This window comes from Sander lucioperca, chromosome 10 (genome assembly GCF_008315115.2).
Source record: "Sander lucioperca isolate FBNREF2018 chromosome 10, SLUC_FBN_1.2, whole genome shotgun sequence".
Taxonomy (NCBI): Eukaryota; Metazoa; Chordata; class Actinopteri; order Perciformes; family Percidae; genus Sander; species Sander lucioperca.
In genome coordinates, this window is record NC_050182.1 from 18,149,814 (window position 1) to 18,164,815 (window position 15,002).

General features: G+C 39.3%; 1 protein-coding gene across 6 annotated transcripts in view; it reads right to left on the minus strand.

Annotated features, from left to right (window-relative positions):
* The window catches only part of cep192 (centrosomal protein 192), a 91,223-nt gene that overhangs the window by 16,966 nt on the left and 59,255 nt on the right, over positions 1–15,002 (minus strand). For all 6 annotated transcript variants that reach the window (XM_036006060.1, XM_031289831.2, XM_036006062.1 and 3 more), the window contains 18 exons: positions 14,838–14,963; positions 13,756–13,896; positions 12,626–12,689; positions 9,488–9,627; positions 8,720–8,812; positions 8,329–8,447; positions 7,345–7,542; positions 6,807–6,897; positions 4,534–4,713; positions 4,032–4,292; positions 2,858–2,979; positions 2,258–2,367; positions 1,718–1,883; positions 1,320–1,410; positions 1,043–1,121; positions 733–856; positions 373–478; positions 60–252 (listed from right to left, as the gene is read on the minus strand). In XM_036006060.1, coding sequence (XP_035861953.1) covers positions 60–252; positions 373–478; positions 733–856; positions 1,043–1,121; positions 1,320–1,410; positions 1,718–1,883; positions 2,258–2,367; positions 2,858–2,979; positions 4,032–4,292; positions 4,534–4,713; positions 6,807–6,897; positions 7,345–7,542; positions 8,329–8,447; positions 8,720–8,812; positions 9,488–9,627; positions 12,626–12,689; positions 13,756–13,896; positions 14,838–14,963 — 2,404 coding nt within the window. The remainder of the gene's footprint in view (positions 1–59; positions 253–372; positions 479–732; positions 857–1,042; positions 1,122–1,319; positions 1,411–1,717; positions 1,884–2,257; positions 2,368–2,857; positions 2,980–4,031; positions 4,293–4,533; positions 4,714–6,806; positions 6,898–7,344; positions 7,543–8,328; positions 8,448–8,719; positions 8,813–9,487; positions 9,628–12,625; positions 12,690–13,755; positions 13,897–14,837; positions 14,964–15,002) is intronic.

Consider the following 15,002-nt stretch of genomic DNA (forward strand, 5'->3'; position numbering starts at 1 on the left):
TACAGCCCATATTAAGGTGAACAGAGAAAATGCTGTCCTCTGGTTAGTCGTCTCCCTACCTGATGTTTCCCCTGATGGAGTGGAGGGAAACGTGATGGTCTTGTTGCTGATTTCCACCAGGGTTTGAGCGGTGAGCCCGGCCACAGGCAGCACTGGGGTGGCTGCCTGAGGAGGCAGGGCTGACAGAGTCTTGTCTGCTGGGGACGCAGACACATCCAGAGCCAGGTCCCCACGAATCTGGACCTTAATAAACTGAACCAGTAGTCACAATGCACAGATTGATCTTGTGTTAATCACTGCCCAAGACAAGATTCATGATTGACTTGCCTTGGGGTTTGAAAAGCTGTATGTCTTACTCCAAGTGTCCCATACCTTCTGTTGACCGTCACACTGGACATAAATCTGTCCACTCCATGGCAGCAAGGTAGATTTAGTTGCTAGTGACGGGTTGGGGCTGATCAAAATCTGTAGGTGGCACCTTAATTAACATTAAAGAAATAGGACACAAGTGAAACAATTAAAATAATATATATACACACAGCCACAGGATCCCATTAGGATAGCAACATTTAGTGTATGGTATAATCACTTACACAGTGTGGTAAATGCAAATAAAACAAGAATGATAAACAGAAAGAGATCAGGCAAACATTACGGGGTCTAATTCTAACCCAAAAAACATTACTTTACCATAGCCAATATATTTTACTGAACAAGCAAATTTATTCTTACTGAGGCTCGATAACTCCATGCTGAGGGGTGATGGTGAGGCAGTGAGCGGGCCAGGACAACTCAAAGCTCAGCTCCCTGGATGTATTGTTCCGGATCTGAACCTGACAAGTGGTGGCTGCACCATCTAAAAACAACAACAGCAGCATAAGCAAATGTGTGCTGCTGACTACTAATCAGATGCCATTGCAGATTCATTCACTTATGGTTTGGAGGTATTGCTTCATTAACCATATTCAAAATATATAGTGGAATTCATAGCTTAAAGTGACAAAATTTCAAATATGCTTTTTAAAATCTTGATTCTACTCACCGATGGTGGGAGCTGCAAGGACAAGTTGTTCTGGATGGATGGTCCAGGACTCAGACTGCCTATGTAATGACTCTGAAGCCTAAGGGGGGGGGGGGGGGAGACGGAACGGATGGACAAGATGACATTCTGCATTGAAAGATGAATACTCTTTTATGTCAAATGCAGTGAAACAAATGTTTTCATCTCATCCAGTAGAGACAGCACGAAATAAATCAACACTAACTCATCACTCAACACAATAAACCATTCACATCCATTAAAAGGGGGCTTATGGTACCTTTAAGGAGGGCTCTGCCACTCTCAGGGCTGGACCTTGGGGACCTTTTACTGGCAGCACATCCAGAGACACATTGCCATTTGCCAAACCACTGGGAATTACACAAAACAAAACTGTACATTGTGTCTTACAAGATGCATTTCATTTAAATGTGTTCACTATTAAAATGAACAGATCTATAGTCTGACAGTATTGCTTTTACCAAATCAGTGTGTAAGTAGAATGCACATTAAAACCGTGCATTTCTCCATAGATTTTTCAAATCAACGTGATTCATGTACAACTGAAATGCATTACAATACTGATAAACACTATCAGTCAATTTACTTTTGTATCCCCCGTTTGTGTTGAGTCTGTTAAAATTTATTACAGTAAGTTAGAAATAAGTCTGACAGTACCTGTCCGTCTCTGAACTTTGTCTAGCAGAGGGCATCAGCAGCTCAGTGTGGTCACTCTGCTCACAGCCTGTGCTCTTTGTGTTACTTCCCAGCAATGACACCACTACCTTACTCATGTTTCCATAGAAAATGTGAGCTTCATTGGGCCGTTGGGGCAGGTCGTAGACTACAGAAAAGGTAAAGACGATTAGAGAGCCACCAATATTTTAGAAATGTATTCCAACAACCTTTTTAAATTGAATCAGTTATTTCTAGTATTCTCTCTATACCTTCATAACAACTTTATATAACGTTTTTTTTGTTGCAAAGAGCTACCTCAGTGTATAGAGCATCAGATATAGAAGCTTTGATGAACTGACTACAAGGTACAAATCACTATTTATCAATTATCAGCATTAGAGTAGCAAACTGAAATGTAAAAACATTACAGATTATTACTTTCAATAGTATCAACTGAAAGGTCAATTTGAACAGATTTTTAGACTCAGCATCTTTTAAGAGGAGACCACTTCTTTGACAAGCATTATAATGCAATCTTACTCTCTGTAACATTATCTTCTCCAAGGAACTTCTCATTGAAGTTGATGTTTTTTAGTAGACTGTTTTCAGACAGAGCCTTCCGCACAGCCTCTGGTTTGCTCTGAAGCAATCTGAAGAGACAAAACACAAACATGCTGTAGGTGGGGGTGGGGGGGACAAAACAGCTTTCCCACAATAGCAGAACCATCTGGAATAGGATCTATAAACTATCAGCACTTTTAAAGATTCAGAAAGAATGTATGCTTATTCGAATCTATAGTCCAGTGTACACATAATCGGTAGGAGGGAGTATTACACAAATATTGCTTTGTATATTGCATAACAAAGCTGACCATAGATAATATGTCTTTTGCTGGTTGCTGGTTTCATCCTCTCCATTGTTCCTACTGTATGCATTTAAAAAATTGGTTAACAAACAAGTGCATACCGTTTTCTTCTGAAACAGTTTTTGAAGAAAAAAGTGACATTGATACAATACCAAGAAAAAAAACTAAATTTATCAGACAGTTCTGATTTAATTATTAGCTATCCACTAGTAATTCCTATACATACTACTTTAATAGCATACAATTGACTAAACTAAGTGTTGGAAGGTCTCACCTTCTATACTGCTGCCGGGAGACCTCATCTCCACAAAACAGACAGACAGTAGCCAGCAGTGCATTGGCTGACTGACATAGGACCTGTTCTCTTTGGGTGGACTTCATTAACACAGTGATCACCTGAAAACAAACACAAATATTATGAGTAACAAGGTCATATTACAGCATATGCAAGACAGGCAGCAATACGAATAAGATTGTAGATGTACTTTTGTATTGGATGTTGTATGTAATTGTAAATTGTCGCTACGCTCGTCTTTTCATTATAATTCAATTTCTTCCACGGAAGAATGACAGATGCAACAAAAAGATTTATTAGGCCTACGTACTGTATATTCTTTCACATTGAATTTTTTGGCATTCAGTGTCCTATAGATCCACACCACAAACCCCTATTAAGGACTGTGAATTATGATCACTCAAACCATTATTGTGTAATGTTTAAGGTAGATTTTACATGATACATGTTACATGTTAAATGATTGTTATAGAGTGGGATCTTTCCATTCATCCTACAGCTTTTCTCATAACTATGTTTTACTAAAATGTAAGCACTTTAAACATTTCATGACCTTTTGCAGCTGCAGGGCCAGAACAGCTGCAAATAGATGTCTAGGTCCTAAACCAGCTGATGCCTTTTAATTGATTAATGAAGCATGCATTGTTCAATGATATACACGCTATATGGATTGTCATGTATAGCCTTGTAGCAGTTAAAACTTCAGGATACGCTGTACTCGTGTATCCTCAATTCCCTCTCATTTTTGGAAGTCTCCCCTCTCCACAAAGCGCATTTAAGGAATTGGGACGTCCTTCAACATGGCGGGTCTCGATCAATTTGTAGGTCATGTGATCGAGGATATAGAAGTCGAGGAGGGATATTGAGATGAACCCATGGATTTTTTTTTCTTACCGCGTTGAAAAAGCAATGTATCATCGCAGTTTGGCGGTTTACTAATTTGCATTTGGTCTGCCGATGTCAGGCTAACCAATAACAGCTATACAACTAAATCAAGGGTAGTTTTTATTCACATGAAATGCTGGTAATACTGTTGTATTAATATAATGATTAATTCTAGTGTCTTGTGTAGCACTTGAAGAAATATTTTAGAAGATATTTTTTTTTTCCTGAACTAGAGCGTGGTTCATTTCAGTTGTATCAACTCTCCTACCTCTTGTGTCCTTTCCTTAAGTACAAACTGTGACGGGGCGAGGCTGATGACAGAGGAATCCATAACTGATCGTGTCTGCACATCAGAGAAGGCCACAGCTTTGATGAAAGCTGCTCTGGAGCCAGTGTTCCTCACGCACAGACACACTTTGCTGACGCGACTAACAGCGATGTCAGTCAGCATTGCCACATAGCCATCTGCCTGTTTTCTCTGGTCCTCTAGGATTATGTTGCTCGTCCCACCGTAACCAGACAGTGGAATCTGAAGATGGGAAAGATGAGAACCAAATTAAACTATAGCCCAGTCTTTCTAGAAAAGAAATAAGAAAACATGTCAAAGAAACAGTAAAGAAAATGAGGCAGGGAAAAGATGAGAAAGTACAAGGCAGGCATGCAAGCTCATTAGTGGAGGGGGAGTAAGTTAAGTGAGGGAAATGCAAAGTAAGATCACTACAGAGGAGAAGCCAGAGAACAAAGCAGGACCGAAACAGTCACATCCTCACAGTGAATTTGACCCCTGGCTGTGAAGACCGGACTCCAGACTGTTTGATCTCCAGCTTGGCCAACATGCAAGCCACCCTGGTGGGAGCAAAGAGCAGGTGGATGGTCACGTCCTCTCTGGGACGAATGGACAGCTCCCCATGCCGGGTCAGACGCTCTTCAGGACTGAACATACTCTGAAGCTGAGGGAGAAAAAAAAGTTTATATACCTCACATTAGGGATGTTAATAATTAACAGTTTAACCGTTATCCGACAATAAGAATTTTGACCGATTAATACTATGTTGGGACTGAGGAAAGTAAGAATTAAACTGATCTTGAACAAGGGGCCTGTGACAAAGACAAAGAGGGCACATGTGGCCCCCACATGGCCTTCTCAGACAAAGAGATGGGCCTTCAGTCAACCCAAAAGCCCACAGAAGTCCCACTACTATGTAAAAAACAAAGTCTGAGCCACGAGAGAAAGAGCCTAACAATGACCGGAAGTCTAAGAACTACAGGCTTGTAGTTGTAACACCTTCAAGAACACCTTGAATTCCCAGTCGCTGGTGGACTTTGAACCCACCAGGGGTCCGCATCCAGTGCTTTGAAACTATAAAACTTTCTGACACACGAAAATCGGTGTCTTCCGTTGCTGGCTCACACTGCAAGAGGATGCACGCAAGTGCTTGTGCGAAATCGCTCCATTTCCCAAGAAAAATGGATTTATTTCAGTGTTCTGGCGAACACTATTGGACTATTGAACACGGCCAGTGTTTCGAATCTGCAGAAGAGAACACCGTTTCTCTAGAAGAAAATCGGACACTTTGCTAGCTTCCACAGTCACTCACAGATAAGCTAACCGGCTAGCACATAGCCTAGCTGGAACAGGTAATCTTGGGCATAGCCTAGCAACCACCCGGTTTTGTCACTCCACCCACCCACCCCCACACACACTACATGTCTGTTTGTTGCTTTTGGTTGTAGTTTGTTTAAAGGTATATAGGTTTTGATGATTGAAGAATTATTGATCGGCCATTGGTAATTTTGAAGTTAAATAAATTCTACTATACTTTAAATAGCAGTTGTGATTATTTGTGCATCTATTGTAATAAGCTGGTTAAACAGGTCTGTGCTTGGATTCACCCTTCCTTTTGTTCCTTAATTTATACCAGATAAGTTAACCAAATTAATTCAGATCTGTATTTTAATAGGAACACCACCTATGACACTATTTCACAACTCAAGTATTGGCCCCTGGTTCCAGGTGGTGCCCTGTTTTGATTGTTTGTCAATTTGGTAAATATGTATGTTCATAACTTTATTAATATTGATAAAACATCTTTGATAATTTGCCAATTATTGAATCTGTACCCTACCTATTCCCAACAACTATCAGTTAAAAAAAGATTTTAAAGAAGTAATTTAAAAAAAATAGTTTTTTTGTATGGTAAAAGAAAAATAGGCTATGCAATCTAATTCTTAACTGCTAATTAACTTGCTAGTTCAAACTTTGCTCTTCTTTACTGATAAGTATGTGGCTCTCATGACCGACTGCTGAACGGCACTCATAACGGCTAGCCACATGATTAATGCCATTATATTGATGAAGACCGGCAGGTTACATTAGCCATCCTACACAAAGAGTATGCCAGGCAGAGACACAGCTGACGGGCTTGTACCGGCTGTGCAGATGCCGGTTACAAAACTGGACCCTTAAAGCTAAAAAAAACATGGACTTTACAGAAGTGGTAATTATCCTCACTCGATTTTCTGCGCGTGAAAGTGTATGGGAGTGTAATGCTAAATAGGTGGAATACTCCCTTAATGTTTTTTTTTTCTTCTTTTTTAAAAGATATTTTTTGGGGCTTTTCCCTTTATTAGATAGTGACAGTGGATAGACAGGAAAGGGGGAGAGAGATGGGGGATGACACGCAGCAAAGGGCAGCAGGTCGGATTCAAACCTTTGCCGCTGCATGGGGCGCACGCTCTTATTGGGTGAGCTAGAGGCCGCCCCATCTTAGGCCTTTTTCTGTCTGGTTTTAGCTCCATGCATCTGTGCATTCCAATTGGTTGTACAAAGAAAAATCTGATTAAATAAAAAACTCTTTGGTCACAAACTCTTGCCGTGGATAGCTGATTAACAAACAAGAGACACTATGGAAAAGAAAAACTTTGCAGGTGATTCCTAGCAGGTTGTCAAAACACAGAAACAGGATGTGAGGTTACTCTGAACAAGGAAGAATTTAAATGACATGTTTAATCAGTTTTCAAATGTAAAAATATTACAATCTACCTGAAAACAGTCCTGGTCTTGACCACGAATAAGCAACCGTAGCTGCTGTGTGGCATTGGGAGAGTTGTTCCTTAGAACCAGCTTCTGTTGGCTGAAAAGGAATGGCAGCGGTTGGTTATGTGGTACGAATTAGTGTGCAGGAGTTCTGTGTCAAACTTGATCTCTTTGATTTGAGAATCAATATCTAAATTTCCTAATTTGAGTAGAATAGCAAAGTCAAACCTTTATCCAGTTAAACCTTTAAATAATGCATCCATTTTATGCAGGATTTAGCATTCTTAATTTTGTCTGTACTTTACCTCCCTTCACTGAGTTTAAAGAAATTGTGAATTATGTTGAAATAGCTTCTGAGAAATAACACTCCCTGTAGACACCCTCTGTCCCTTCTCATGAACAGCATTATACAAACCTAATAGAATATGATGGACTACTGGGCCTTGAGTTTTGCCATTGATTACTTTCAAATGAATAATTGATACGTATAAAAGTTTTTTTTTTCTGTAATCAAGTTATATTGAAAAACTGAAAATTGGCTTACACAGCTCGTCCCAGAGTGACCCCTCCCCAGGCTACGAACTGTTTATTAGAAAGAATTGGTGGAACATCTTTGGCAACACCAGGACCAAAGACAGCAGCAGAGGGAATAGTAGGTTTCCCAGAGTCCTCTGGGACAACTTCTCCTTTCAGGGTTACCTCATACTGAGGACCTGATGGCAGCACCAAGATGGTGAGAAGGCTGCAACACAAGAACCACCAAGTTAGTAAATTGAGATTTTAACTGAACAGGTCATGTTTTGGGATATTCAAGGATATAACCCAACCCAAGACTGATCCTTTGAACACTTCATCCATGCATACCAAGAGCATTAAATCCAAATGTATTTGTCTGGTTAAATTCCTTATGGAAAAAACAGCATTGGAAATTACTTAATGCCAAAACAATAACTACATTTACATACACACAAAAAATGGAAATAATTTAGGTTAGAAACGGTAATAAGAGTAGAGGTTTGAATGCGCTGCAGTAACCTGGTTAATGTTATCCTCACACCAGGGCTAGTTTATGTATGTTAGTGGTATGACATGGTGCTTTTTTGGTAGATTTTGCACTGATGTGGCTGTGACAGCCTTAGTTGTGATAGAGCACGTAAAGTAGTTTTCCCATAAAGTATGCATTAGACGCCTCATTTATACAAAAATATTGTTCAACTCCGTAAATAAAACATGCAAGTAAAATAAAATTTAAGTAAATTAACAGGTTTTTATTTTGGTGTCACTTTCAGTTTAATTTGGTCTATGGGTACAAGGATGCAAAATCATGAGGGATTATGTTTTCTTTCATCCCTCTGCACTGCTGTCACAACAATACTTTGCAGTCTCAAGCCTTTGTCATACACATGCACTCTTATAAAAAATGAAACCAGGTTACTTCTCCAGGAAAAACATAGTGGTGTTAACTTGTGTTTCTCTTTCTTCACTTCTGTACTTTTGGTTACTGCAAAAGAAATACATTTGTGTATACCTCTCTTGAAATGTTTTGCTGCCCTGTGCTTTGAAGGAGACCACAATGCCTTGCTCCTCTCCCATTCTCAGGGACAGTTCATCAGGTGTCACAGAGAAATTGTCCTCAGCATCACTGCTCTATAAACAGGAATTAGAGCGAGAGAGAGAATGAGAGGAAATGAATGTGAGAAGAAGAGGGCAAACATATGGATGACACAGCAAAGGAACAGTGGGTTGAATGTTGGGAGGAAGAAATAGATGGATAAAAATTGAGATACAATCGAGACAACAAGAAAAACAGGAGCAAAATATCAATGAATCCCCACGGTATGTACCACACCCTAACCTAAAATGCCACAGACGTTTACCCAAACCCCAGCTCTAATAAGAAAAGTAAAGGTCAGAATTACCTTGAGTTTCAGCTGCACGTCAATGTTTCCTGCATTCTTTAATGGCAGCGTCTGTTGACTAGATTTACCCAGTGGAGCAGACAGGCTTACAGTCTAGACAAAAGTAGCACAAACAGCAGTTGACTGCCAACTCTTCAGAGGCCAAGAAAAGCTGAACATGAAAAGAAACTTGATAGACAAAAAGGTTGTTTTATGTTAAACGTCAAAAACAGTGGAATGTTTTCATGATTAATCTAGCAATTTCATTTCTCAAAGTCTTTTGACATTATATGAAACAAAATATAATTTTAATCAGCAGATACACTGTACATACATTTTAAATGCAGTTTGGAACATAAGACAGTATAGTGTAGCAAGAATGGGGAGTTCTAAATCCTTTCAGGATTACAAGATGCCCCCTCTCTATGGCCAAGACTGTCTCATCGTCACGTTAACAAACTAATATTGAAATTGTTAGAGGCTCACTGCTCGTAGTACATGAATATGAAGTATCTGATTAGCTTAGTTGTCCACGTTGGCCACTGATAATCATAATAGTAGCTGTGTGTGCTATTCTTAGACCAATCTTCTTTTTACATTATCTTTAAATATACATTGTGCTGGTACAATGATTTTCAGTTAAATTTGATTGTAATATTCGATAATAATAATAATAATAATAATAATAATAATAATAAGTACTGTATTTGCAATGTAGTGGTGTGTAATGTAGTGGTGTGCAGAGCAACACTATCAGTCTGAAAAAAAGCCATATGGCAGTTTTACTACCTGCAGGTCTTTAGGAGCATGGACCCTTGCAGTTCCAGACCTGGCCCGAAGAGGAATACTCCTGATCACATGACTCGGACCAGGAGAGTCCACTTCAATGTCCACCCGAGCAATGTACTCATCTGCCGGACCAAGCTCTCCTGAAAAGCGCAACCACAAGGAGTTAGGGTATTTTTGCCATGACACATCCTATTGTATATTGTATAATTGTCCACACGTGGCACTGTACAGCATTTATTAACAGTTAACTTATGTACTCAATAGCTGACTGGATTGAACGCTCTACAGGGGATACAAAACAAAGCAAATCCTCTTTCCCACCGCAAATACTTGTGTATTACACATACAGTGGCTTCAGAAAGTATTCAGTTCACTTTGTTGTCTTGTAGATTTATTGCTAAATGTATAGAATTGCAATTGTTGAGGGTCTGTCATTTGTGCCCACCAGTGGTGTACTGTAAATGCCTTTGGTTTAAAAGTGGACTTGTTCAGGTGTTTTAGACATAGACATTCCTTCTCCAAAAACACAGACACGGTTGCCAGAGCTTTTAAACCTTGAGTACCTTTTGCCTCCATTCACACTTTTTGCAGAATAGTTGAACATTACATAATGAAGTTTAATAAATCAACCTTGTCAAGTTTCAAATAATTTGGCAGTAAATGAAAGTACTGCTTTGAGTAAACTGATTGATGATAAAGACATTGGGCCTCACGAAAAAAAAAAAAAAAAAAAAAACTTTGTTCTTTCACAAATATGTGCTCATTCATGTGTAATTACTTCCACCAACTAATCAAAGTATTCTCGTAAGCGCAGAATCTGCCACTTAGGATCATTCAGAATACACACCATGTTGCGCCTGGGCTAGAAAGTAATATTCAGTTGGCTGTCATATACAATTTCACCGCTAGATGGGAGAAATTCTTACACAATGTAGCTTTAAGCACAAACACAATTTACGAGTGATGACCTAGTATTTCAGGCCTGCAACAGACCACTTGTGTGCGTGGGACACGACGGTGACACGGAGCATCAGACACAAACACATCGTTTCCAGTACCGAAATTCGGTTCCGGTACCCCACGGTAGCTTTTTCCGGTACTTTCACTCTTTAATAAGAAAAATATAATTTCAGTTGTAAAAATAATTCCAAACCTATTTATCCTATTTACTTAGACAATTTTATTTATTAAGATTTTACACACTACACAAAATAAAACATCTACCTCTCCCCTCCCAAACCCGTCTGTACAACCAATAGGTCAAATAATTATTAATTTCCTCACACTGCACTGTAACTTTTGTTCTTGTATCTTATTCTTTTTTTGTTTTTATTTTCTCTCTCTTTTTAACTGCTCTTTAATGTTTTATGTAAAGCATTTGTAATTGTTGCTGAAATGTGCTACAGAAATAAAGTTATCTTGCCTTACAACCTCCAGCCTGTCAGTCAGTCAACACTGGTGTGCCTGCCTGTCCCAGAGGAAATGTAACTGCACCGCGACCACTTTCGGCTCGCCATTAATATAATATTGCAGCGAATGCTATCTACGTGGAGTTTTGAAAAGTGCAGCGACACTTGCAAGAGCTTAACCCGCATTGCCGTGACTCACTGTAACTTTAAAGTGCTCATATTATGCTAATTTTCAGGATCATAATTGTATTTAGATTCATTTAATTTTCAAACAACACCTTATTTTTGTTGTACTGCACATTGCTGCAGCTCCTCTTTTCACCCTGTGTGTTGAGCTCTCTGTTTTAGCTACAGAGTGAGGCATCACACTTCTGTTCCATCTTTGTTGGGAGTCGCACATGCTCAGTAGCTAGGTAAGGACTACTAGCCAGTCAGAAGCAGAGTATGAGGGCGTGCCACGCTAGCAGCTAGGCGAGAATTATAACGTGTTACAAAGTGATGCAAGCTTGTCTCTGAAGTAAAGTCTGGACTACAATAGAGCTGTTTGGAGCAGTTTGTGAACAGTGTTTTCTGTTGGAGATGGGGTGGACTTTGGGCTTTTTCTCTTTGTAAACCTTTAACGTGCACAAAAAAGATATATAACACAATAAAGGAAAGGAGAAAAGCAAAAAGCATAATATGAGCACTTTAAAAAAACCGCAGAGTCGACATAGTTTCGGTCCTCTGTAGTACCGACGTTATTCGGTCAGTACCCAAAAAAGTACCGATTTCGGTACCCAACCCTAATCAGAGATGGTCCCGGCTCTGGTGCAGTCTAATTAAGCTTCTTCTTCTGAAAAGACAGTATTGAACATTATTATTTGCCAATACCTTCCACATAACTTACATTTACAAAGAAAAAATATAAAAAGGTAAAGCTTTGTCCATGTTATGCCTGTTAAAAATGTTAATGGGGTTACATTTATAAATTTAAAAAATCTGAAATGATTTAACATCTTATTACGGTCAGGTCCATTGGCCGTATCTTTATATGCAGGTTTATGCAAGTTGCTGTCCAGGTAAACATCCTCCGTTGCAATGCCTGACTGTGCAACATCACCTATTATGGCACGTATTCTGTCAACCATCTCCGTGATGGAGACTTACCCTTGACCCCTCCTGTTGCAGTCACTGATTGCCCTGCTGTGGCGAGACGTTAAAAATAAAAACATCTATTTTCATAACGAACCACAAGTACGGCCCTCAGGTAACACTGCATTAACAACACTCACTATTTCTTTACCCACATTACTTTGCTTTAGCAGGTCTGTTAATTAGTTTTGAAACGTAAGATAAATATTTGGAAAAAATAACTGATAAATATTTAAATAAATATTCTAATAAAAATAAACTTTAAACTGTTAAGTTTAAGCATATCATTTGGTGTGGTGTTTTGTTACCTTGTATGGCTATATTTTTTTAAATAGGGAAATTAGTTTGGTAGTACTGTTCAGTTACTTGCAAAATAGTCTTAAAAAACAACATGAAAAAGAATTGTGATAAGACTGTGAATCATGATCCCGCCTATGGAGTTCCTCAAGGTCTTGGTGTCTTAATGTGGCATTTTTTAACCATGTTAATAATTCTTGAGTGGTCAAAAAAGGGTACATTTTGCACCATATCAGTTTAATGAATGTTATCAACCAAAAAATTACTGCAACGATGTATGAGACTCAATCTGGTTGACTACCTGAAGAAACGGTGTACTTCTGAGGCGCCTTGAAGTGAACCCAGACCATAAAGCCCTGTGGATTCTGAAAAACAATGAAGTAAAAGTTAACATGCAACTGACGAGGCCATTTTCACTGCTGAAGTGATATAGAGAATTGGAACTGAAACTGTGTTACCCATATCTTAATGTTTTTCAGAAATTACTCAAAAACACATTAATTAATTTAGGTAAAGACTAGTGCTGTCAGTTAAATGCATTATTAACGGCGTTAACACAAACCCATTTTAACGGCGTCAATTTTTTTATCGCGAGATTAACGTTCTTTTTGGCCTAGCAAACGTTGTAGTTTTTTTTCACATGCTGTTGCAACAACTTGTAACGTTAGAAAAACTACAACACCACACCAGATCTAGCTAGACCGGAAACAAAACAGGCACGCCGCACACACTTGTTTGGGCTTGCGAGCCGGCCAAAGAGTAGTAGGCTAATGTTACGTTTTGAGTGGATGGCTAGCACGAAACGCAGAAATGGATGCCAATAAAATTCTGAATGGAAAGTTTACTTTTAAAAAGTTGCCAAATGGTTCCAAGACAAGCCAAAGTGATCAAAGTGTGTTTTGTCGTTGTGAACTGAGCTATCATCGCAGCACGTCCAGTCTGAAATACCACTTGATACCAAGCACACAGCTGATGCGAATTCTCTGCCCCTCGTCAAAGCCAGGCGACAATGGATGACTTCAGACAGAAGCACATCATGGATGTATGAAGAGAACCACAACTAAGAGTGAACTTATTGCAGCCATAGCTAAATGGGTGGCTACTGCATGTAGGCCTGTTAACGTTGTGGAGGACGAGGGTAAGCTGATCCACTTTTCCATGTTGATAAGAGCATTAAAATGAGAAAAAAATAATTGGACAAAAAGAAATCAAGGGACATTTAGAATATATAAAAATGTGAGATTAATTGCGAGTTAACTATGGCATTAATGCGATTAAATATTTTAATTGTTTGACAGCACTAGTAAATACTGTACCACCATTACCTTAGCAAGCTTTACAGAAAACATGAAACAAAAACATCATTAAATAATAATATAAGTCAGTGAGTGAGATGCTAAATAAGGTTGTAATAATTTTGTCAATTCTAACCTCTCCGTAGCTGGCATGCATCACGTGATTCATCACTGAGGGAGAGGACACTGTGGCCATGTGTCCAGCCTGCTGTGTTGCCTCAGATGTAATGGTGACAGGGTGCTTGGAAAAGGTGAAGCATCTCCATGCTGAAGCGTTCTGGAGAAATGAGAACCACCAGTTATGATTTAATATTCTCACTGCTGTGTTTTTGCTGCTTTGCATAGCAAAGCAAAGCGAAGTTGTTTTATTACCTTCCTAGAACACCCTCAAAGTTAAGAAACATAAAGACCAGATGTATGCTGGATTTAGGACCAATTGCATCCAGTGTTTGAAAAACTTTTTTTCCATTGCTCTACAGAATGTGTCTTGCTGCTGGCCCAGGTTCCCCTAGACCTGAGGCCGGTAACAGCAGCATATTTGAAAGCACAGCCAAAACAATATGTCATAACCAGTGTAATTAACATAAGTGTTAACAGCTTTGCCAAACTGTGTTTTTCAGCGGTTTATTAGCAAATGGTTTCTTGCAGTTTGTCATGTTTATGAGAATACAGCTATTGTAAGTTAATATTAGGGCTGTCAGCATTAACGCGTTAATCAATGGTGTTTTAAGCCCCCAACATCGACTTCAAGGCACCTAACCCTAACCATAACTAAGATTAGGCAATGGTTAGGGTTAGGTGCCTTGAAATCGACGTTGGGGGCTTAAAACACCATTGAGCTGGGGGTGGTGCGCGATCATCGCTTGTATCATGCGGCAACAGTTTTGCGGTCATTACTTAGAATTCCTCATGGGGGAGACAAACTATATGCACTATAGCTTTAACACCGACAGGGAGTCAACTTAGGCCCGGCAAGCAATACACTGGCGAAAACCCTGGCTTGATTTGATATGCCGCGGAAGTTTCTATTAGCGTAGAACGCATTTTTTAAACATCAATATTGCTGTCGATCATGTTCATTTAATTGTGGAAAGCCAAACAGTGATTGCGATTAATATTGGATTTATTGTGCATCACTGTATAACTGTTGTGGATCAGCATACAGTATGTGTGTTTAAAATTGGTCTAAGAATATGTAGAAATGTACTGATGACTCACTGCGCTGATAATCAGACGGATGGGCACTGTAGCATGAGTCCTGTTGATCAGGTTAAGAGGAAGGGATTTGGCACTGCCTCCTGGAAGGTCTCCAAAATCCAGACAGCCAGATTTGCTTACTTCAACCTGAGAATCAAAATTAATTTAAGATCCTGTCTTAAGTAC